The sequence below is a fragment of the Lethenteron reissneri genome, chromosome 22 (assembly GCF_015708825.2).
Source record: "Lethenteron reissneri isolate LAM-NWPU_2019-01 chromosome 22, ASM1570882v1, whole genome shotgun sequence".
In the NCBI taxonomy this organism is placed as follows: Eukaryota; Metazoa; Chordata; class Hyperoartia; order Petromyzontiformes; family Petromyzontidae; genus Lethenteron; species Lethenteron reissneri.
This window is the reverse complement of record NC_083800.1, coordinates 14412625-14436702: the sequence shown is the minus strand read 5'-3', so window position 1 is coordinate 14436702 and position 24078 is coordinate 14412625. Positions and strand designations below refer to the sequence as shown.

Genomic DNA, 24078 nt, shown 5'->3' with positions numbered 1-24078 from the left:
ATCAGAGGTGCGGGGGAAGCACAACAAACTATACACAAAAAGCAGTTCTAAAGAAATTAGTAACTAGTGTGGCGTGCGAACGCTTTCTTTGGGAAGATAATGGTGGCTGGACATTGTTCTGGCTATACCGCTGGGCTGCCCATCTTTTAAAAGATGCTCACCAAACAACATTTTCCTCTTCAGCAGTGGTTCCCAACCTTCCTGCTGTACCCGCAGACCTTCTGTCAACTTTGAAAAAATATTCGTGGACCTCCACCATGCACCGATAACATAACTCCCGTCGTTTTGAGAAAAACATCAAAGTGTCTACAGCAGTTTCGTAGAAAACTTCTCACGGCCAGTGGTCCACGGACCGTGGGCTGAGAACTGTCGCTGTACGGCCTGCGAGGCCGAACAGGAATCGCCTTGTCGTTTGTGAACTCTCACACGGTCGGGTGGCGGTGCCGCGGGGCCCTCCCTGCAGACATGGAGTGGCTGTGGAGCCAGGACGCCAGCCTGGACCTGCTTCTCGCCGTGCATCCCCCGAACTTGCTGGTGCTGTGGAACGCAGACACGGGCACCAAGCTGTGGAAGAAGAGCTACGCGGAGAACATCATCTCCTTCTCCTGCGACCCCTTTGATCCCTCCAGCCTCGCCCGTCCGTGCCACCTGCTGCTCCCACATGCATTCCCGTTCTCAGATACCCACTTTATCAGTAGCTCACCCAGCTCTCAGAAACTCACCAAGCTCTCAGAAACTCACCAAGCTCTCAGAAACTCACCAAGCTCTCAGAAACTCACCAAGCTCTCAGAAACTCACCAAGCTCTCAGAAACTCACCCAGCTCTCAGAAACTCACCCAGCTCTCAGAAACTCACCCAGCTCTCAGAAACTCACCCAGCTCTCAGAAACTCACCCAGCTCTCAGAAACTCACCCAGCTCTCAGAAACTCACCCAGCTCTCAGAAACTCACCAAGCTCTCAGAAACTCACCAAGCTCTCAGAAACTCACCCAGCTCTCAGAAACTCACCAAGCTCTCAGAAACTCACCCAGCTCTCAGAAACTCACCCAGCTCTCAGAAACTCACCAGCTCTCAGAAACTCACCCAGCTCTCAGAAACTCACCCAGCTCTCAGAAACTCACCCAGCTCTCAGAAACTCCCCCAAGCTCTCAGAAACTCACCAAGCTCTCAGAAACTCACCCAGCTCTCAGAAACTCACCAAGCTCTCAGAAACTCACCCAGCTCTCAGAAACTCACCCAGCTCTCAGAAACTCACCCAGCTCTCAGAAACTCACCAAGCTCTCAGAAACTCACCAAGCTCTCAGAAACTCACCCCAGCTCTCAGAAACTCACCCAGCTCTCAGAAACTCACCCAGCTCTCAGAAAACTCACCCAGCTCTCAGAAACTCACCCAGCTCTCAGAAACTCACCTCAGGAAACTCACCAAGCTCTCAGAAACTCACCCAGCTCTCAGAAACTCACCAAGCTCTCAGAAACTCACCAGCTCTCAGAAACTCACCCAGCTCTCAGAAACTCACCCAGCTCTCAGAAACTCACCAAGCTCTCAGAAACTCACCAAGCTCTCAGAAACTCACCCAGCTCTCAGAAACTCACCCAGCTCTCAGAAACTCACCCAGCTCTCAGAAACTCACCAGCTCTCAGAAACTCACCCAGCTCTCAGAAACTCACCCAGCTCTCAGAAACTCACCAAGCTCTCAGAAACTCACCAAGCTCTCAGAAACTCACCCAGCTCTCAGAAACTCACCAAGCTCTCAGAAACTCACCCAGCTCTCAGAAACTCACCCAGCTCTCAGAAACTCACCCAGCTCTCAGAAACTCACCCAGCTCTCAGAAACTCACCCAGCTCTCAGAAACTCACCCAGCTCTCAGAAACTCACCCAGCTCTCAGAAACTCACCCAGCTCTCAGAAACTCACCCAGCTCTCAGAAACTCACCCAGCTCTCAGAAACTCACCCAGCTCTCAGAAACTCACCCAGCTCTCAGAAACTCACCCAGCTCTCAGAAACTCACCCAGCTCTCAGAAACTCACCCAGCTCTCAGAAACTCACCCAGCTCTCAGAAACTCACCCAGCTCTCAGAAACTCACCCAGCTCTCAGAAACTCACCCAGCTCTCAGAAACTCACCCAGCTCTCAGAAACTCACCCAGCTCTCAGAAACTCACCAAGCTCTCAGAAACTCACCCAGCTCTCAGAAACTCACCCAGCTCTCAGAAACTCACCAAGCTCTCAGAAACTCACCCAGCTCTCAGAAACTCACCCAGCTCTCAGAAACTCACCAAGCTCTCAGAAACTCACCCAGCTCTCAGAAACTCACCCAGCTCTCAGAAACTCACCAAGCTCTCAGAAACTTACCAAGCTCTCAGAAACTCACCCAGCTCTCAGAAACTCACCCAGCTCTCAGAAACTTACCAAGCTCTCAGAAACTCACCCAGCTCTCAGAAACTTACCAAGCTCTCAGAAACTCACCAAGCTCTCAGAAACTCACCAAGCTCTCAGAAACTCACCCAGCTCTCAGAAACTTACCAAGCTCTCAGAAACTCACCAAGCTCTCAGAAACTCACCAAGCTCTCAGAAACTCACCCAGCTCTCAGAAACTCACCAAGCTCTCAGAAACTTACCAAGCTCTCAGAAACTCACCCAGCTCTCAGAAACTCACCCAGCTCTCAGAAACTTACCAAGCTCTCAGAAACTCACCCAGCTCTCAGAAACTTACCAAGCTCTCAGAAACTCACCAAGCTCTCAGAAACTCACCAAGCTCTCAGAAACTCACCCAGCTCTCAGAAACTTACCAAGCTCTCAGAAACTCACCAAGCTCTCAGAAACTCACCAAGCTCTCAGAAACTCACCCAGCTCTCAGAAACTCACCCAGCTCTCAGAAACTCACCCAGCTCTCAGAAACTCACCCAGCTCTCAGAAACTCACCAAGCTCTCAGAAACTCACCCAGCTCTCAAAAACCCAACCACTATTATGAACTCACCCATTCTTTTACAAAACTGACTCTCAGAAACTGATACATTCTCTCAGCAGCTGTGTGTGTGTTTGCAGTTTTAACGAGTGAGGGCACGGTGTGTGTGTGTGTGTGTGCAGTGTTCACGAGCGAGGGCACGGTGTGTGTGTAGTGTTGATGAGCGGTAGTGTAACAACGCGCTGCGCTAAGAAGCTGGCGACCCGGGTTCGATTCCCGCTCACGGCCAACACCAGTGACGATTATCTGAACCGGTTCTGGGCCTCCACTAGGTCGACTCAGCCTCAAATGAGTACCTGGTGTTTTGTGTAAACATTGCCACTAGGGAGACGAAGGCGGCCGGGCTTGGTTTTGGCCACCCAACCCCTCGTGTGCTGTGCCAGCCTTCATATGTGCTCACTAACAGCACTTGCCCCAACAGTCTGTTAGAGGCTATACGGGGGATCTTTGTCTTTGACGAGCAAGGGCACGGTGTGTGTATGTGCGGTGTTGACGAGCGAGGGCACTGTGTGTGCAGTGTTGACGAGCGAGGGCACTGTGTGTGTGCGGTGTTGACTAGCGAGGGCACGGTGTGTGTATGTGCGGTGTTGACGAGCGAGGGCACGGTGTGTGTGTATGTGCGGTGTTGACGAGCGAGGGCACGGTGTGTGTGTGTGCGGTGTTGACGAGCGAGGGCACGGTGTGTGTGTATGTGCGGTGTTGACGAGCGAGGGCACTGTGTGTGTGCAGTGCTGACGAGCGAGGGCACGGTGTGTGTGTGTGCGGTGTTGACGAGCGAGGGCACTGTGTGTGTGCGGTGTTGACGAGCGAGGGCACGGTGTGTGTGTGTGCGGTGTTGACGAGCGAGGGCACGGTGTGTGTGTGTGCGGTGTTGACGAGCGAGGGCACGGTGTGTGTATGTGCGGTGTTGACGAGCGAGGGCACTGTGTGTGTGCAGTGCTGACGAGCGAGGGCACTGTGTGTGTGCAGTGCTGACGAGCGAGGGCATGGTGTTCGTGCACGACTTCTCCCCATCGAGGCCGCCACCGAGCGCAGGCAGGAAGGTTTACATCTCCAGCCCCAGCTCAAGCACCGCCGGTGTTGCCGCGGCAGCGGGACGCGCTCCCACGGGCGCCCGGCGAGCGCTCAACCGTGTCAAGACGCTGATCACCGACGAGAAGCCGAGGTGTGAGCGGCCCCTAATATACAGGAGGTCGTGGGTTCGATCCCGACCCTGACGCCTGTATATTTGGAGTTTGCATGTTCTCTCTGCCCGTGTCATGTGGACTTTTCTCTGAGTCCTCCGGTTTTCCCCTCCACATTCAGAAACATGCATTCAGAGTATTTGGCTGCAATGCATGTTGACGTGATAAGCCACTTCGTTTGTGGCCAGGTCACTTTTGAAAAAGAGCTTTTTCGATCAATGGGCCTTACCTGGTAATTATTTTTTAGTTTTAATCATAATATAAAAAAATGTATTCTTCATTCCTATCGTGGATGAACCTAGACTCAAACCTCTCCTGTGTGAATTTAACACGCGAGTACTTTCGCAAACAATGTTGTTATTCGTAATAGATTTTTGGGTCAGATCGCGCACGTGAAATGCTTGCCGTAAACCCTCCTCCACCCGTCACAGCCAGTTAATAAAGTTGTGACGTCATCAAACGTCCCAACTCATTACTGCTTCGGCAGCACCACCGATGTGGTTGTTGGAGAGCGATCCACACACAACATTTAACAACCGGGTAGTCTAACGTTTTGCTGATAGTCACAACCAGCATTATCAGGCAGTTGCTCGAAAATTTGAAAATCTCCTCCAGTCTTGGCCTTAGGTGGTGTGATGTCACCAATGTGCACCCACAAGGTGGCTCACTTCCCAACCTCATCATGGGACTACCCCTCCTGGTTGATGGCGACACGACCGAGTGCGTGAGAGTTCTGCTCCATCACAGCTGGAAGTTGGCCATATTTCTGAGAATACCAACTCGCCAAGCTTCAGAACCCCGGTTCAATCACAGGCAGCAGCTTCTATTTTAACCCAGGATCTTAGCGAAGCCAGCTTCAGCGCTGCTACCTCCCGAGTCATCTGACCTCTTCTGAAGTCAATAATTACACACCTGGGCCTTTTAGGTATTCAGCTCTGCTTCTGCACCCTCGCTCTCAGATTGTCCCGACACTCCCTATGACTTGTGTCATACACAAGTATCCACCTGGGACGATAGCCGATCCTGTGTTAGCAGTGTATTTGATGAACATCAAGAAACGTGGAATTAAAAATGCAAATCGATTAAAAGAGGGAACTGATTACATATATGCATTTTTCAAACACGGCAAGTGAATTTAGTGGAGCAGAAAGAGAAATGCAGACGCACCGAAGATGAAAACCAGTGCCAGAGATCTGAACATCGGGCGGTGTGAGAGAGTGAACACAGCTGTATATAAGCTGCGCAGACATTAAGTGCGCAAGCCTTCCACTCTTCACTTGTACTCAAAAGTGCATCGTGGTGACATCACTACTCCGCGGGGAATGATGGTCGTTGTAGTGTGGACGTGCCCCATATGTGTGTGCAGTGTGGAGCGGTAGTGTAGCGGTTAGCGCTACGCTGCGCTACGAACCCGGGTGACCCGGGTTCAAATCCCGCTCACGGCCAACACCAGTGACGATTATCTGAACTGGGCCTCCCCTAGGTTCACTCACCCTCAAATGAGTACCTGGTGCGGTGTGTAAACATCGCCACTGGGGAGACAAAGGCGGCCGGGCGTGGTGCCGGCCACCCACCCCCCTCGTGTGCCGCGCCGGCTTTATAGTGCGCGCTAACAGCACTTGCCCCAACTGTCTGATCAGGCTATTTGGGGGATCTTTGTCTTTGCAGTGTGGAGGGGGTGCTGCTCACAGAGTGCATCCAGATGTCGTACCTGCCCGCCCACCGCTCCCACATGCTGCTGCTGTACCCACGCGAGATCGTCATCCTCGACCTGGAGATCAGCCAGACAGTTGGCATCGTCGCCATCGAGCGCAGCGGCGTGCCCTTCCTGCAGGTGCCGTCTCGCGCGTGGGGGCCACTGCCGCCGTTTGTCGTTGACCTCGTTGACCTCATTGACCTCGTTGACCTCGTTGACCTCGCCCACCGCTGGCGGTGATATTGACGGTAGCGGTGGTCGTCCGACCGCCGCCGATGCCGGTCGCTGCGGTCGAGTTGGCATGAAGCGGGCGGCTCTAGTGCGGCTGTAAGAGCGAGCGGCTGTCGCCCTGTGGTGGGGGGCACCGTGAGCGCCGACCGTGGAGTGCAGCGCTGGGGTGGATGACGACGCTGATGATTCATGACAGCGGTGAATGATGATAATGAAAATAGATGAAGGTGATAGATCAAGAAGGAGGTTGATGAATTTTGATGCTATGGATGATGATGATGGATGAAGAAGGATAGATGTTCGTGTTGGGTGAATATATGGATGATCTAGAGATGTACATTACGAAGTTGCCAAGTATAGTCCACTGCTGCTTCTCCCATAGCTGAAAGGTTTCTGGTATTGTGCTGGGCCACTGCAAGGCGCCACACTGCTTCACTTCCACCTTTTCATCTCTTATGCAATATACAGGAAAGGGGAACCACGTGGTAACTTGTACATAATAGGATGACAACCACTTTTGTAGATAATAGGATGATACCACGGATGGCGAGATGTTAACTGCCTCGCCTGGTATATAGCAGGCCGTGGGTTTGATCCCGACCCTGATGATGCCTGCTGTATATTCAGAGTTTGCGTGTTCTCCCCGTGGTCATATGGATTTTTCTCCAGGTCCTCCGGTATTTCCCTCCACACTCAGAAACATGCGTTTAGAGTATTTGGCTGCAATACATTTCTACATGATAAGGCACTTTGTTGAGCGATAATTCGTGGCCAGGTCGCTTGTGAAAAAGAGCTGTACAGCTCAGTGGACCTTATCTGGTAAAATAAAAAAATAATGCAGTGTAGCCGCCACGGCATCCCGGTTGGCAGTGTTGGCGGTGTTGGTGGTGTCGCTTGTTACCCATGCCCCCTGCGGTGCGCGCGGTGCAGGTAATCCCGTGCCGCCAGCGCGATGCCCTCTTCTGTCTGCACGAGAACGGCTGCGCCACCCTGCGGGTGCGGCGCCCCAACCGCCCCAGCGTGCCCGTGCTGGCCCCCGCCGATGAGGCCGGTGCGTCTCTGCCGCCGCATCCAAAACCCCGCGCTCGCGCTCTCTCCCAGCGTGAGCCACACGCACGAGGGCACGGGTCGCGCGCGGAGTGGCGGCGCACCGAGGCTGCGTGTTTATTTCCCGCCTCTATACTCTTACGCTGGTGGTTCGTCGGGATCACCAGTCGGGTTTCCATTCATCTCCTAAATCGCGCCGTTTTGATATCTCAATCATCGTCGTCGTCGTCGTTGTTGTTGCGCTCGTTCACCCAGGAAAGCCTCGCCGAGTCTCAAGACTGTTGTTCAGGAGGATCCTGCCACATGTTTCAGAGTAGGGGGCGATGTCGCGACTCGGTGTGATCCACGTTGAGTAATGTGCAGGTATATTTTCAGCATTTGGGTGTTTAGCCGATACGAGTTGCACTGAAGTTTTCTTTTGGCTATGGTAGGATAACCAGTGAAGCCGGAGGAATTCCACGCAGAACAACAGCGGGAGAACGTACAAATTCCACACAGAAGAGATCGAACCCAGAACCCTTGCTGTGATGTGCAGGTGTTTCCACTGCGCCACCACCCTGCCACCCATTGCAGTATAGCGTTGCAGTGCAGTGTGATAGCAGCTGGGACATGCGCAATGAGTGAGATTGGCTAGTGGGGATGTGAGATTGGCTTGTGGCACCATGTATGTGTGTGTGTTTGGATGTTGTGTGTGTGTCACTGTATTGATGTCACTGTGTGTGTGTATTGTGTCGCTGTGTGTGTATTGTGTTGCTGTGTGTGTATGTTCTGTTACTGTGTGTGGGTGTTCTGTTTCTGTGTGGGTGTTGTGTTGCTGTGTGAGTGTGTGTGTTACGTCATTGTGTGTTGCATGTGGGGAGCGGTGGTGTAGCGGTTAGCGCGCTGCGCTTCAGACCCGAGTTAAATTCTCGCTCATGGCAAACACCGGTGGCAATTATCTGAACCGGTCATGGGCCTCCCCTAGGTCGACTCAGCCTCAAATGAGTACCTGGTGAGGTGTGTAAATATCGCCACTGGAGAGACAAAGACGGCCGGGCGTGGTGCTGGCCACCCATCCCCTCGTGTGCTGTGCTGGCCTTCATAGGTGCTCGCTAACGTCTCTGTGTGTGTATGGTGTACTGTGTGTGTCGCTGTGTGTGTTGCGTCACTGTGTGTGTGGTGTACTGTGTGTGTGTCGCTGCGCGTGTGCGCATCACTGTGTGTGTTGCATCGCTGTGTGTGTGTGTGTGTCGCTGTGTATGTGGTGTACTGTGTGTGTGTGTGTGTGCGCGTCACTGTGTGTGTTGCATCGCTGTGTGCGTGTGCGTCGCTGTGTGGGTGTGTGGTGTACTGTGCGCGTCGCTGTGTGTGTGTGTTGCGTCGCTGTGCATTGTCACTGTGTGCGTTGTATCACTGTGTGTGTTGTGTCACTGTGTGTGTTTCGTCACTATGTGTTTTGCATTGCTGTGTGCATAGAGGTGGACTGTGTGTCTGCGGACGTGGTGTACGAGCTGCGCTGTCAGTCGGACGCGGTGCGCGTCACCAAGACGGTGCGCCCCATGGCGCTGGGCTGCTGCCCCGTGGGGGAGAATGCGGCGGCCATGCTGGTGAGCGACGGACGCTTGCTCGTGTGGGAGCTGCACGCCACACGCGGGTACGTGGGGGCGAGGGTACGCTGGGTGATGGTACGTGGGGGCGAGGGTTCGCTGGGTGATGGTGCGTTGGGGCGAGGGTTCGCTGGGTGATGGTATGTGGGGGCGAGGGTACGCTCGGTGATGGTGCGTGGGGGCGAGGGCACGCTGGGTGATGGTACGTGGGGGCGAGGGTACGCTGCGTGATGGTGCGTGGGGGCGAGGGTTCGCTGGGTGATGGTATGTGGGGGCGAGGGTACGCTGGGTGATGGTGCGTGGGGGCGAGGGTACGCTGGGTGATGGTGCGTGGGGGCGAGGGTACGCTGGGTGATGGTGCGTGGGGGCGGGGGTTCGCTGGGTGATGGTGCGTGGGGGCGAGGGTACGCTGGGTGATGGTACGTGGGGTTAGGGTGTACGTGGGAGTCGGGGGATCCCCTCTCTCAAAGTGCAAATAGGCAATAAAGTCATCCAGTTGACACATTTTTATTGTTTTCAGTTGTTCGAACAGAAGGACCTATACAGCTTTGCGAATTCAAGTTTGTCAGATTGAACCTGGTTTGCTCGGTAACATTACCCTCTCATCGAGCGTCCCGTAAGCCTCTGTTCTGAACAATAGACCTGGGAGCTGTGGTCGTTTCTTGTAGCCTGACATTCTGAGGCTGTGCACGCTGTGGGGTGGCCAGGACATCGAGACACTTATTGCAGGAGCAGCTCCGCGAGTTTACCTCATTCTGGGGTAGCTGAGTGCGGGGTTAGTTATTTCTGTACTTATCTATCAATCTAGATTTGTACTGATCCTTGTGTTAGTGTACCTCTGTGCTCGTGTATCTATACTCGTGTTGGTGTGTTGGTGTATAGTTTAGCGCACTGTGCTACTCACACAGTAATCCAAGTTCGATTCCTGCTTACAGCCATGACCAGTGACGGTTATCTGAACCGGTTCTGGGCCTCCCCTAGATCGACTCGGTCTCAAATGAGTACCTGGTGCGGTGTGTAAACATCACCACGAGGGAGACAAAGGCGGCCAGGCGTGGTGTTGGCCACCCACCCCCTCATGTGCCGTGCCGGCCTTCATAGGTGCTCGCTAACAGCACTTGCCCTAACGGTGAGCTAAGGCTACACGGGGATCTTTGTCTTTGTGTGTGCTGGTGCAGCTGTGCTCAGGGTGGCTCCTCTCAGCTGCTGTCTCCGCTCTCCTTCTGCGGGGCACTTGCTGGGCCACGCACCCCCACGCTGCCGGACCTTTCCCTCGACAGCGCCTTTGGTACAGCAGCACACAGCAGCATAGCACACAGAAGAAGCACTCAGTGGCATAGCACACAGCACAAACCCCATTCGCCTCTTGCCTGTAGCTTTTTTGCAATCTTGGTGCTCGTAACATTTCGCATTGTCAGCTGCCTCCACGTGGAGTGCCGTCCGCGTGGCGTCGCGTTCTCTACAATGCAAGGAGACACGCGCAGTGCGAGCCGGTGAGCTGCTGCTGTGCAGCCTCCTCGCTGGAGGAGCACAGCTTCCGCGCTTGGTGTCTACACGCGGTTCTTGTGAAATGTTGAACTTCTTGGAAGCTGGAGAATCCTCCACGCTTTGCCCTCTAAAATGCAACTTGCGAAAATGAAGGCTTGAAAGCTGGGCGACAGTGACGCACGTGGCCTGTAATCCGGCACTGCGGAGGCAGCGAGGATTTGTGGACCGCACACATCTTGGGGATGGAGCGTTTCTTCCCTCACAATGTGTGAGGTGTCTCCAGGCACTCCGGTTTCCTCCCACATGTGCACACTCATTGATTGGCCGATAACACCTCAATATATAGAGGGCTGCAGCTCACCACACGGCTGCCCTCCTGCTTGTCTGGTTCCTCGCGCCTCTGAATCGATCTCTCTCTCTCCGCAAGTGAGCGAAGCCCTTTGACAAGTTGAAAGTATAATGATGTTAATGTTAGCACCGTGAGGTGCTCTTAGTTCAACCGATGTGTCGATCCTGCCTGCGAGAGTTAACATCTCTCCACTGTGGCGAGACGTTAACCACCTCGCCTGGTACACAGGAGGGTGTGGGTTCAATCCCGACCCTGACGCCTTTATATTTGGAGTTTGCGTGTCTCTCTCCTCGTGGTCTCGTGGATTTTTCTCCAATTCCTCTCTTTTCCCCTCCACATTGAGAAACAGCGTTTCGAGTATTTGGCTGCTATAAATTACCACATGACAAGCCACTTCTTTGAGCTATCGTTTGTGATAGCAGGGACACTTGTGAAAAAAAATGCTCTACAGCTGGTTAAAAAAAGAAGTTAGTAGTTTAGTCAACCGTCTCGTGTTGCCAAGCGCCGTGTGTGAGGCTGCCGCGCTGCGGCTTCATGTGCCGCTGCTGCAGGCCAGTGCCTGGTGTTTGCGGACGAGCACTCCGCAAGGCCGCCGGGTCCGCAGCAGGAAGTTTCCCTGCGCTTCCTGCTCACGGGGCTGCTCTCCGGCCTGCCGCCCCCGCCGTTTGTGCTGCGCATGTGCCCCCCACTCACCACCAAGAACCTGGAGCAGTACCAGCCCCTGCTGGCCGTCGGTATGGTGCACACACGGACATGTGTGTGTGCGTGTGTGTGTGTGCGTGTGTGTGTGCGTGTGTGCGTGTGTGTGTGCGTGTGTGCGTATGTGTGTGCGTGTGTGTGGTGTGTGTGTGTGCGCGTGTGTGCACGTGTGTGTGCGCGTGCTCGCACACGTGCACACCGCCCAAAGACAAAGATCCTCCGTGTAGCCTTTAACAGACTGTTTTGGGCAAGTGCTGTTAGCGAGCACCTATGAAGGCTGGCACAGCACACAAGGGGGTGGGTGGCCAGCACCACACCCGGCCTCCTTTGTTTCCCCAGTGCTGATCTTTACACAGCGCACAAGGTACTCATTCACAACTGAGGACCAGGACCGGTCCGGATATTTGTCACCGATGTTGGCCGTGGTGGTGTTGTGGTGGTGGTGTTGTGGTGGATGTGTGCTGTAGTGGTGGTGTTGTGGTGTATGTGTGCTGTGGTGGTGGTGTTGTGGTGGATGTGTGCTGTGGTGGTGGTGTTGTGGTGGATGTGTGCTGTAGTGGTGGTGTTGTGGTGTATGTGTGTTGTGGTGGTGGTGTTGTGGTGGATGTGTGCTGTAGTGGTGGTGTTGTGGTGTATGTGTGCTGTAGTGGTGGTGTTGTGGTGGATGTGTGCTGTAGTGGTGGTGTTGTGGTGTATGTGTGTTGTGGTGGTGGTGTTGTGGTGGATGTGTGCTGTAGTGGTGGTGTTGTGGTGTATGTGTGCTGTAGTGGTGAGGTGTTGTGGTGTATGTGTGCTGTGGTGGTGGTGTTGTGGTGGATGTGTGCTGTGGTGGTGGTGTTGTGGTGGATGTGTGCTGTAGTGGTGGTGTTGTGGTGGATGTGTGCTGTGGTGGTGGTGTTGTGGTGGATGTGTGGTGTAGTGGTGGTGTTGTGGTGGATGTGTGGTGTAGTGGTGGTGTTGTGGTGGATGTGTGCTGTAGTGGTGGTGTTGTGGTGGATGTGTGCTGTGGTGGTGGTGTTGTGGTGGATGTGTGCTGTGGTGGTGGTGTTGTGGTGGATGTGTGCTGTAGTGGTGGTGTTGTGGTGTATGTGTGCTGTGGTGGTGGTGTTGTGGTGGATGTGTGCTGTGGTGGTGGTGTTGTGGTGGATGTGTGCTGTAGTGGTGGTGTTGTGGTGGATGTGTGCTGTAGTGGTGGTGTTGTGGTGGCTGTGTGCTGTGGTGGTGTGTTGTGGTGGATGTTTGGGGTGTGTGGTGTTGTGGTGGATGTGTGTGGTGAGTGGTGGTTTGTGGTGGATGTGCTGTGGTGGTGTGTGTGGTGGATGTGTGCTGTGGTGGTGGTGTTGTGGTGGATGTGTGGTGTAGTGGTGGTGTTGTGTGGATGTGTGGTGTAGTGGTGGTGTTGTGGTGGATGTTGTGGGTGTGTGTGTTTGTGTGGATGGTGGTGTAGTGGTGGTGTTGTGGTGGATGTGTGGTGTAGTGGTGGTTGTGGTGTGTGTGTTGTGGGTGGTGGGGTGTTGTGGTGGATGTGTGTAGTGGTGGTGTTGTGGTGTATGTTGCTGTAGTGGTGGTGTTGTGGTGATGTGTGCTGTGGTGGTGGTGTTGGGGGTGTGCTGTGGTGGTGGTGTTGTGGTGGATGTGTGCTGTAGTGGTGGTGTTGTGGATGTGTGCTGTGGTGGTGGTGTTGTGTGTGTGGTGGTGGTGGTGTTGTGGGGATGATGTGGTAGTGGTGGTGTTGTGGTGGATGTGTGCTGTAGTGGTGGTGTTGTGGTGGATGTGTGCTGTGGTGGTGGTGTTGTGGTGGATGTTGCTGTGGTGGTGGTGTTGTGGTGGATGTGTGCTGTAGTGGTGGTGTTGTGGTGGATGTGTGCTGTGGTGGTGGTGTTGTGGTGGATGTGTGCTGTGGGGTGGGTGTGGTGGATGTGTGCTGTAGTGGTGGTGTTGTGGTGGATGTGTGCTGTAGGGTGGTGTTGTGGTGGCTGTGTGCTGTGGTGGTGGTGTTGTGGTGGATGTGTGGTGTATAGTGGTGTTGTGGTGGATGGGTGTAGTGTGGTGTGTGGGGATGTGTGCTGTGGTGGTGGTGTTGTGGTGGATGTGTGCTGTGTGGTGGTGTTGTGGTGGATGTGTGGTGGAGTGGTGGGTGGTGTGGTGGATGTGTGGGGTGTGGTGTTTGTGGTGGATGTGTGGTGTAGTGGTGGTTGTGGTATGTGTGGTGTAGTTGGTGGTGTTGTGGTGGTTGGTGTAGTGGTGGTGGTTGTGGTGGATGTGTGCTGTAGTGGTGGTGTTGTGGTGGATGTGTTGCTGTGGTGGTGGTGTTGTGTGGATGTGTGGCTGTGGTGTGTGGTTGTGGTGGATGTGTGCTGTAGTGGTGGTGGTTGTGGTGGCTGTGGCTGTAGTGGTGGTGTTGTGGTGATGATGAGGTGAGTGGTGGTGTTGTGGTGATGATGAGGTGAGTGGTGGTGTTGTGGGGGATGTGGTGCTGTAGTGGTGTTGTGGTGGATGTGTGCTGTGGTGGTGGGTGTTGTGGTGGAGGTGTACTGTGGTGGTGTGTTGTGGTGGATGTGTGCTGTGGTGGTGGTGTTGTGGTGGATTGTGCTGTTGGTGGTGGGGTGTTGTGGTGGATGTGTACTGGTGTGGTGGTGTTGTGGTGGATGTGTGCTGTAGTGGTGGTGTTGTGGTGCATGTGTGCTGTGGTGGTGGTGTTGTGGTGGATGTGTGCTGTAGTGATGAGGTGTTGTGGTGGATGTGTGCTGTGGTGGTGGTGTTGTGGTGGATGTGTGCTGTAGTGGTGGTGTTGTGGTGGCTGTGTGCTGTAATGGTGAGGTGTTGTGGTGGCTGTGTGCTGTAGGCACGAGTAGTGGCTCGGTGCTGGTCTACCATCTCACCAGCGGGCTGCTCTACAAGGAGTTCAGTGTGCACACCTGTGAGGTCCGGTACGTGAGCACGCAGACTAACACGCGGACTGACACGCAGACTAACACGCGGAGATGCACGTGGTGTCGCGCTGTGCGTCACACGGGGAGTCACGACAAGACAATGACTCAGAATGTTGAGGCAAGTGCTGTTAGGGAGCACCTATTAAGGCCGGAGCAACACAAGTGAAGGTGGTGTGACTGTCGCCACGTTCGTCCACTTACGTCTCCCCAATGGTGATGTTTACACGCCACACGCAGTACTAGTTTGAGGCTGAGTTGACCTAGGCAAGGCCCATGACTGACGTTGGCCAGGGGCGGGAATGAACTTGGGTCGCCGAGTTCGTATTGCACTTCAGGCTACGCCACCGCTCCCAAAACACAGTCACACCCAACACACATTGTTCTCCGTATATTCATAACACACCACACACCATCAGCACAGTCAAAACACAGTGTCCACTGTACCTACACAACACACGGCATCACATGGCACACACAACACCAAACACTCAACATACGAAGCACACACATAGGCCAATCAAATTAAACTCGGTATGTACTCAACACACAGTTAGCAGAACCTGCAGCACAAAGTAAGCCCACACACAGAGTAAACTGTAACAACAAACACACGTACATTGTCCAGCACACTCGGCAGATGCAGAACACCAAGCACAGAAGCCAGCACTCATAAATGTGTATATGTGTGCTTGTATGTCTTTGTACAGCCTCAAATTAGTACCTGGCGCGATGTGTAAACATCGCCACTGGGGAGACAAAGGCAGCCGGGCGTGGTGTTGGCCACCCACCCCCTCGTGTGCTGTGCTGACCTTCATAGGTGCTGGCTAACAGCACTTGACCCAACAGTCTGTTTAGGCTATATGGGGGATCTTTGTCTTTTTTGCCTTTGTGTGTCTGTGCTTGTGCCTGGTTCTTGTGTGTGTGTTTGCCTGTGTGTGTCTTTGTGTGCCTGCGCCTGTGTGTGCCTCTGTGTGTGCCTCTGTGTGTGTGTGTCTCTGTGTGTGTGTCTGTGCCTTTGATTGCCTCTGTGTGTGTCTGTGCCTGTGATTGCCTCTGTGTATCTGTGTGTGTGTGTGTGGCTGTGCCTGTGATTGCCTCTGTGTGTGTCTTTGTGTGCCTGCGCCTGTGATTGCCTCTGTGTGTGTGTGTCTGTGCCTGTGATTGCCTCTGTGTGTGTCTGTGCCTGTGATAGCCTCTGTGTGTGTGGCTGTGCCTGTGATTGCCTCTGTGTGTGTGGCTGTGCCTGTGATTGCCTCTGTGTGCCTCTGTGTGCCTCTGTGTGTCTCTGTGTGCGCAGGGGTATTGAGTGGGTGAGCCTGACATCATTCCTGTCCCACGCCAGCTCCACCCCTAATAACGTGGGCTTGGTTCGCAATGAACTTCAACTGGTGGACATGTCTACAGGTACACACAAACACACATGCACACATGGGTACTTGCATCGACACGATTGCAACACATTAAGCAACACACCGATACGCACATGCATACATGCCGGGCGAGGTACACTTTGAGGCCATGTGGATCCGGAAAATCTTAGCAGAAAATCACAGGACCGGCCCATCTCTATCTATCTCACATTGATCTAGCCAAGTCTTTCAAAGCCATGAAGAAGAAGTTTCAGGGGCTCTGAATCTTTATTTTTGGTCCTCAGGTTTCCAGAGCCCTTGCTCACAAACATGAGGGACGCTGAGAGGTTTGGCAGGCCCAGGGGTCAGGGTGTGTCACGCCAATAGGAGCAGCAGCGATGTTTGCTGCTGCTCCTATAGATTTTACTAATTAGTTTAACTACGTACTCTGCCTTCATGGCTGTATTGGTGGTTGTTTTGTTCCATACATTATAGTGGGAGGTTGCTTAATGTCATAATGTGATAAATGCATGGCTCCCTATATGGTACAATCACGCTACGAATGTCATTTACCTTGTCAGTGGCTGGGTGATTGCTCTCCATTCTGAGAAGACATCAGAGATCATGTTATTGATCCTGAAGCTTGCCACAACGGAACACGTGCCTGGGTATTTTGTGCCATCCACAACTTTATGCAATCCGACGGTAGAAGAGTTCCTGCACCTGTGGAGTTCTCATCGCCAGCTCTGGTTTGGTGGCCAAATCAGATTAGCAGAGTCAACATTTCACTAGCTGCATAACACTGTATTAGGTTGCCTGATCTGTCATTCTGACAAAAATGCTTACAAAATCATGGGATTCCATTCCAGTTACACCTACACCCGCTGGAAACAATCCAGGCTGACCTTTATATGGTCCGTGCTGGGTTTACCCGTATAGGATTGTGTGAGCTGCTCTGGCAGGTGAAATGCTTTGGCAGGTGAGGATGCTTGGTCACGCATCCCCAACGCTAAGCCATCATGTGATGAAGCAGGCCAAATAGCGGAGGCTAATCGGACGCAGTATGCGCCAGAGAAGAGGGGTGATGTGGTTAATTGGGGCTTGCGTTCAAGTGCACTGACGGCGTGATTATGCCGGCGAGTTGAGGACTGTCGGTGCCAGCTCGCGCCCGCTGTGTGATGCTGCTGCTGCGTGGTGGCGGTGGGCAGGGCGGAGCACGCCGTTCCGCGGCGAGAGGGGGAACGATGAGCCTCCTATCGACATGATCAAGATCTCACACCTCAAGTGAGTCCCAGCACCACCGCCGCCTCCCGCACCCGGCACAGGCCGATGAACGCGTCCGCTCGTGCTTTCATATCACGTGACGAGAGCTCTGCTCCAGACAATGCTGTTTTAACTAAAACTAAACTATTTTTTATTTTATCAGGTAAGGCCCACTGAGTTACATCCTTCTTTTTCAGAAGCGACTTGGCCACAGATGATAGCTGAACGAAGTGGCTTATCATGTGGAAACTTTTAGCAGCCAAATACTCTGAACGCCTGTTGATTCTAAATACTCTAAACGCATTTTGGAGTCTCCGGTGGTTTCCTCTGTCCTCCTATGGGGCTCTTACACGTGGGATATTGTCACATGGCGCGCTTGGGCCAGCGAGTTTTAGATTTAGAAACTACTGGGTTAATTTAAGTTCATCTATCGTTCACCTACACTCTCGAGCATTTGACTTTCCGATAATGCTGGAAGCGTCCCTATCGTCAGCGCTTGACGTGGAGCCATGACGCGGCTGTGTGCGGCTGTGTATGGCTGCTCGCGGCTGTGTGTGGCTGTGTGTGGCTGTGTGGCTGTGTGTGGCTGTGTGTGGCTGTGTGCGGCTGTGTGTGGTGCTCGCGGCTGTGTGTGGCTGCTCGCGGCTGTGTGTGGCTGCTCGCGGCTGTGTGTGGCTGTGTGTGGCTGTGTGGCTGTGTGTGGCTGTGTGTGGCTGTGTGCGGCTGTGTGTGGTGCTCGCGGCTGTGTGTGGCTGCTCGCGGCTGTGTGTGGCTGCTCGCGGCTGTGTGTGGCTGCTCGCGGCTGTGTGTGGCTGCTCGCGGCTGTGTGTGGCTGCTCGCGGCTGTGTGTGGCTGCTCGCGGCTGTGTGTGGCTCTCGCGGCTGTGTGTGGCTGCTCGCGGCTGTGTGTGGCTGCTCGCGGCTGTGTGTGGCTGTGTGTGCTGCTCGTGGCTGTGTGTGGCTGTGTGTGCTGCTCGCGGCTGTGTGTGGCTGTGTGTGCTGCTCGTGGCTGTGTGTGGCTGTGTGTGCTGCTCGCGGCTGTGTGTGGCTGCTCGTGGCTGTGTGTGGCTGTGTGTGCTGCTCGTGGCTGTGTGTGGCTGTGTGTGCTGCTCGCGGCTGTGTGTGGCTGTGTGTGCTGCTCGTGGCTGTGTGTGGCTGTGTGTGCTGCTCGTGGCTGTGTGTGGCTGTGTGTGCTGCTCGCGGCTGTGTGTGGCTGCTCGCGGCTGTGTGTGGCTGTGTGTGCTGCACGCGGCTGTGTGTGCTGCTCGCGGCTGTGTGTGCTGCTCGTGGCTGTGTGTGGCTGTGTGTGCTGCTCGCGGCTGTGTGTGGCTGTGTGTGCTGCTCGCGGCTGTGTGTGGCTGTGTGTGCTGCTCGCGGCTGTGTGTGCTGCTCGCGGCTGTGTGTGCTGCTCGCGGCTGTGTGTGCTGCCGTAGGCAGTATCTGATTGTGGCGTTCCGCGACAAGCCCGTCGAGTTGTGGGACGTGCGCACGGGCGCCCTGCTGCGCGAGATGCCCAAGACCTTCCCGGCCGTCACGGCCCTGGTGAGCAGGGCCACTCTTGCACGCACGCACGCACGCACGCACATACTCTGTAAGGGTAATGGGCCTTCCATCGTAGCGACGGTGACATCAATGAAGATGTGTCCCATGCTCAGGCGTGCTGGACTGAAGCCGCCCCTATGTGGTGGAAAACCCTTCCGCAGACATCGCAAAGTCACGGTGAGGAGGTGATGGTTGTACGCAGGCTTCGCGTGGTTTCGTTACCCACTCCAGGTTGCGCTCCCCGCCCGTGCCGCCCCCCACAGGAGTGGTCCCCCTCTCACAACCTGCGCACCCTGCGCAAGAAGCAACTGGCGGCGCGGGAGGCGATGGCGCGGCAAACGAGCGTGACCGATGGGGAGACCGGCTCCCTGCAACCCTCGCTCATCAGGTGAGCAATCGCCACCACCACAACCGTACACGCTCCAACCACAACCACAGACTACAGCCACCACCACAACCGTAAATGCTCCAGCCACACACTACAGCAACAACCATGGCCACAACCATACACGCTACAACCACAATCATACACGACAGCAACCACTATCATGACCATACACACTATAACCACACACTGTAGCAACCACCACAACCATACACAGTACAGCAATCACAAACATGCATACATGGCAACCACTATACCCACAACCACAACACCACTACACCCAGAACAATACACTCGCTCACATACATGTGGTCGATGCTATTGGTGTGGTTGAGCTGTGGATGCTGTGATTATTATGAATGATAGTTGTATTGTATTGGGGTGGATGGGGTGTAGGTCGTGGTGTGTGTTGTGTACAGTAATCCCTCACCAACCGCGTTTTTTGCATTCGTGGTATTTATGTATCAATGGTTTTCCTTCGCTATACCAATTTGTTTATCGAGGTGTGGAGTTTTGTGTATCCGCGGTTTAGCACAGCGACCGTCACTTGTCATTCCAAATCCCGTGCATCGTCTCATCCCCCAGCTCCCCCCCCCCCCCCCGTGCATCGTCTCATCCCCCAGCTCCCCCCCCCCCCGTGCATCGTCTCATCCCCCAGCTCCCCCCCCCGTGCATCATCTCATCCCCCAGCTCCCCCCCCCCCGTGCATCATCTCATCCCCCAGCTCCCCCCCCCCCGTGCATCATCTCATCCCCCAGCTCCCCCCCCCCGTGCATCGTCTCATCCCCCAGCTCCCCCCCCCCCCGTGCATCATCTCATCACCCAGCTCACCCCCCCCCCGTGCATCATCTCATCCCCCAGCTCCCCCCCCCCGTGCATCATCTCATCCCCCAGCTCCCCCCCCCCCCCCGTGCATCATCTCATCTCCCAGCTCCCCCCCCCCGTGCATCATCTCATCCCCCAGCTCCCCCCCCCCGTGCATCATCTCATCTCCCAGCTCCCCCCCCCCTCGTGCATCATCTCATCCCCCAGCTCCCCCCCCCGTGCATCATCTCATCTCCCAGCTCCCCCCCCCCCGTGCATCATCTCATACCCCAGCTCCCCCCCCCCGTGCATCATCTCATCCCCCAGCTCCCCCCCCCCCGTGCATCATCTCATCCCCCAGCTCCCCCCCCCCGTGCATCATCTCATCTCCCAGCTCCCCCCCGTGCATCATCTCATCTCCCAGCTCCCCCCCCCCCCGTGCATCATCTCATCTCCCAGCTCCCCCCCCCCCCCGTGCATCATCTCATCCCCCAGCTCCCCCCCCCGTGCATCATCTCATCCCCCAGCTCCCCCCCCCCCCCCCGTGCATCATCTCATCCCCCAGCTCCCCCCCCCGTGCATCATCTCATCTCCAGCTCCCCCCCCCGTGCATCATCTCATCTCCCAGCTCCCCCCCCCCCCCGTGCATCATCTCATCTCCAAGCTCCCCCCGTGCATCATCTCATACCCCAGCTCCCCCCCCCCCGTGCATCATCTCATCCCCAGCTCCCCCCCCCCCGTGCATCATCTCATACCCCAGCTCCCCCCCCCCCGTGCATCATCTCATCCCCCAGCTCCCCCCCCCCGTGCATCATCTCATCCCCCAGGCCCCCCCCCCCGTGCATCATCTCATCTCCCAGCTCCCCCCCCCCCCGTGCAACATCTCATCCCCCAGCTCCCCCCCCCCCCCGTGCATCATCTCATCTCCCAGCTCCCCCCCCCCCGTGCATCATCTCATCTCCAAGCTCCCCCCCCCCGTGCATCATCTCATACCCAAGCTCCCCCCCCCCCGTGCATCATCTCATACCCCAGCTCCCCCCCCCCCGTGCATCATCTCATCTCCAAGCTCCCCCCCCCCCGTGCATCATCTCATCCCCCAGCTCCCCCCCCCCCGTGCATCATCTCATCCCCCAGCTCCCCCCCCCCCGTGCATCATCTCATTCCCCAGCTCCCCCCCCCCCCCGTGCATCGTCTCATCCCCCAGCTCCCCCCCCCGTGCATCATCTCATCCCCCAGCTCCCCTCCCCCGTGCATCATCTCATCCCCCAGCTCTCCCCCCCCCGTGCATCATCTCATCTCCAAGCTCCCCCCCCCCCCCCGTGCATCATCTCATCTCCAAGCTCCCCCCCCCCGTGCATCATCTCATCCCCCAGCTCCCCCCCCCCGTGCATCATCTCATCTCCAAGCTCCCCCCCCCGTGCATCATCTCATCTCCCAGCTCCCCCCCCCCCCCCGTGCATCATCTCATCTCCAAGCTCCCCCCGTGCATCATCTCATACCCCAGCTCCCCCCCCCCCGTGCATCATCTCATCCCCCAGCTCCCCCCCCCCGTGCATCATCTCATACCCCAGCTCCCCCCCCCCCGTGCATCATCTCATCCCCCAGCTCCCCCCCCCCCCCCGTGCATCATCTCATCTCCAAGCTCCCCCCCCCCGTGCATCATCTCATCTCCAAGCTCCCCCCCCCCCCGTGCATCATCTCATCCCCCAGCTCCCCCCCCCCGTGCATCATCTCATCCCCCAGCTCCCCCCCCCCGTGCATCATCTCATCCCCCAGCTCCCCCCCCCCGTGCATCGTCTCATCTCCAAGCTCCCCCCCCCCCCGTGCATCATCTCATCTCCAAGCTCCCCCCCCCCCGTGCATCGTCTCATCTCCAAGTTCCCCCCCCCCCCGTGCATCATCTCATCCCCCAGCTCCCCCCCCCCGTGCATCATCTCATCCCCCAGCTCCCCCCCCCCGTGCATCATCTCATCCCCCAGCTCCCCCCCCCGTGCATCGTCTCATCTCCAAGCTCCCCCCCCCCCGTGCATCATCTCATCCCCCAGCTCCCCCTCCCCCGTGCATCATCTCATCCCCAGCTCCCCCCCCCCGTGCATCATCTCCTCTCCAAGCTCCCCCCCCCCCCGTGCATCATCTCATCTCCAAGCTCCCCCCCCCCCCGTGCATCATCTCATCTCCCAGCTCCCCCCCCCCCGTGCATCATCTCATCCCCCAGCTCCCCCCCCCCGTGCATCATCTCATCCCCCAGCTCCCCCCCCCCGTGCATCATCTCATCCCCCAGCTCCCCCCCCCGTGCATCATCTCATACCCCAGCTCCCCCCCCCCCCCGTGCATCATCTCATCTCCCAGCTCCCCCCCCCCGTGCATCATCTCATACCCCAGCTCCCCCCCCGTGCATCGTCTCATCCTCCAGCTCCCCCCCCCGTGCATCATCTCATCCCCCAGCTCCCCCCCCCGTGCATCGTCTCATCCCCCAGCTCCCCCCCCCCCGTGCATCATCTCATCCCCCAGCTCCCCCCCCCCCCGTGCATCATCTCATCTCCCAGCTCCCCCCCCCCCGTGCATCGTCTCATCCCCCAGCTCCCCCCCCCCGTGCATCATCTCATCTCCCAGCTCCTCCCCCCGTGCATCATCTCATCCCCCAGCTCTCCCCCCCCCCGTTCATCATCTCATCCCCCAGCTCCCCCCCCCGTGCATCGTCTCATCCCCCAGCTCCCCCCCCCGTGCATCGTCTCATCTCCCAGCTCCCCCCCCCCCCGTGCATCGTCTCATCCCCGAGCCCCCCCCCCCCCGTGCATCGTCTCATCCCCAGCCCCCCCCCCCCCGTGCATCGTCTCATTCCCCAGCTCCCCCCTCCCCCGTGCATCGTCTCATTACCCAGCTCCCCCCCCCCCGTGCATCGTCTCATCCCCCAGCTCCCCCCCCGTGCATTGTCTCATTCCCCAGCTCCCCCCCCCCCGTGCATCATCTCATCCCCCAGCTCCCCCCCCCCCCCGTGCATCGTCTCATACCCCAGCTCCCCCCCCGTGCATCGTCTCATACCCCAGCTCCCCCCCCCGTGCATCGTCTCATCCCCCAGCTCCCCCCCCGTGCATCGTCTCATCCCGCAGCTCCCCCCCCCCGTGCATCATCTCATCCCCCAGCTCCCCCCCCCCCGTGCAGTCGTCTCATACCCCGCTCCCCCCCCCCGTGCATCGTCTCATACCCCAGCTCCCCCCCCGTGCATCGTCTCATCCCCCAGCTCCCTCCCCCGTGCATCATCTCATCCCCCAGCTCCCCCCCCCCCCGTGCATCGTCTCATCCCCACCCCAGCTCCCCCCCCCCGTGCATCATCTCATCTCCCAGCTCCCCCCCCCCCGTGCATCGTCTCATCCCCCAGCTCCCCCCCCCCCCCCGTGCATCATCTCCTCCCCCAGCTCCCCCCCCCCCGTGCATCGTCTCATCCCCCAGCTCCCCCCCCCCCCTGCATCATCTCATCTCCCCAGCTCCCCCCCCCCGTGCATCGTCTTATCTCCCATCTCCCCCCCCCGTGCATCATCTCATCCCCCAGCTCCCCCCCCCGTGCATCGTCTCATCCCCAGCTCCCCCCCCCCCCCGTGCTCTCTCATCCCCCAGCTCCCCCCCCCCCGTGCATCATCTCATCCCCCAGCTCCCCCCCCCCGTGCATCATCTCATCCCCCATCCCCCCCCCGTGCATCGTCTCATCCCCACTCCCCCCCCCCCGTGCATCATCGCATCCCCCAGCTCCCCCCCCGTGCAATCGTCTCATCCCCCAGCTCCCCCCCCCCGTGCATCGTCTCATCCCCCAGCTCCCCCCCCCCCTGCATCGTCTCATCCCCCAGCTCCCCCCCCCCGTGCATCATCTCATCCCCCAGCCCCCCCCCGTGCATCATCTCATCTCCCAGCTCCCCCCCCCCCCGTGCATCTCATCTCCCAGCTCCCCCCCCCGTGCATCGTCTCATCCCCCTCCCCCCCCCCCGTGCATCATCTCATCCCCAGCTCCCCCCCCCGTGCATCATCTCCTCCCACTCCCCCCCCCCGTGCATCATCTATCCCAGCTCCCCCCCCCCCCTGCATCGTCTCATACCCCAGCTCCCCCCCCCCGTGCATCATCTCATCCCCCAGCTCCCCCCCCGTGCATCATCTCATCCCCCAGCTCCCCCCCGTGCATCATCTCATCCCCAGCTCCCCCCCCCCGTGCATCATCTCATCCCCAGCTCCCCCCCCCCCGTGCATCATCTCATCCCCCAGCTCCCCCCCCCCGTGCATCATCTCATACCCAGCTCCCCCCCCCCCCGTGCATCATCCTCATACCCAGCTCCCCCCCCCCCGTGCATCGCTCATACCCCAGCTCCCCCCCCCCGTGGCATCGCTCATACCCCAGCTCCCCCCCCCGTGCATCGTCTCAGCCCCCAGCTCCCCCCCCCGTGCATCGTCTCATCCCCCAGCTCCCCCCCCCGTGCATCGTCTCATCCCCCAGCTCCCCCCCCCGTGCATCGTCTTATCCCCCAGCTCCCTCCCCCCCGTGCATCGTCTCATACCCAGCTCCCCCCCCCCC

At 57.2% G+C, this 24078-nt stretch overlaps 1 protein-coding gene across 2 annotated transcripts in view; it reads left to right on the top strand.

Moving 5' to 3' along the window:
* The window catches only part of WDR11 (WD repeat domain 11), a 51511-nt gene that overhangs the window by 5753 nt on the left and 21680 nt on the right, over positions 1-24078 (top strand). Inside the window, exons 4-15 of one of the 2 annotated variants that reach the window (XM_061556630.1) lie at positions 464-637; positions 3935-4130; positions 5818-5983; positions 7007-7178; positions 8579-8756; positions 9888-9997; positions 11098-11280; positions 14091-14175; positions 15476-15582; positions 16736-16811; positions 18223-18331; positions 18595-18719. In XM_061556630.1, coding sequence (XP_061412614.1) covers positions 464-637; positions 3935-4130; positions 5818-5983; positions 7007-7178; positions 8579-8756; positions 9888-9997; positions 11098-11280; positions 14091-14175; positions 15476-15582; positions 16736-16811; positions 18223-18331; positions 18595-18719 — 1681 coding nt within the window. The remainder of the gene's footprint in view (positions 1-463; positions 638-3934; positions 4131-5817; positions 5984-7006; positions 7179-8578; positions 8757-9887; positions 9998-11097; positions 11281-14090; positions 14176-15475; positions 15583-16735; positions 16812-18222; positions 18332-18594; positions 18720-24078) is intronic. The other variant, XM_061556631.1, reaches the window with a different exon arrangement.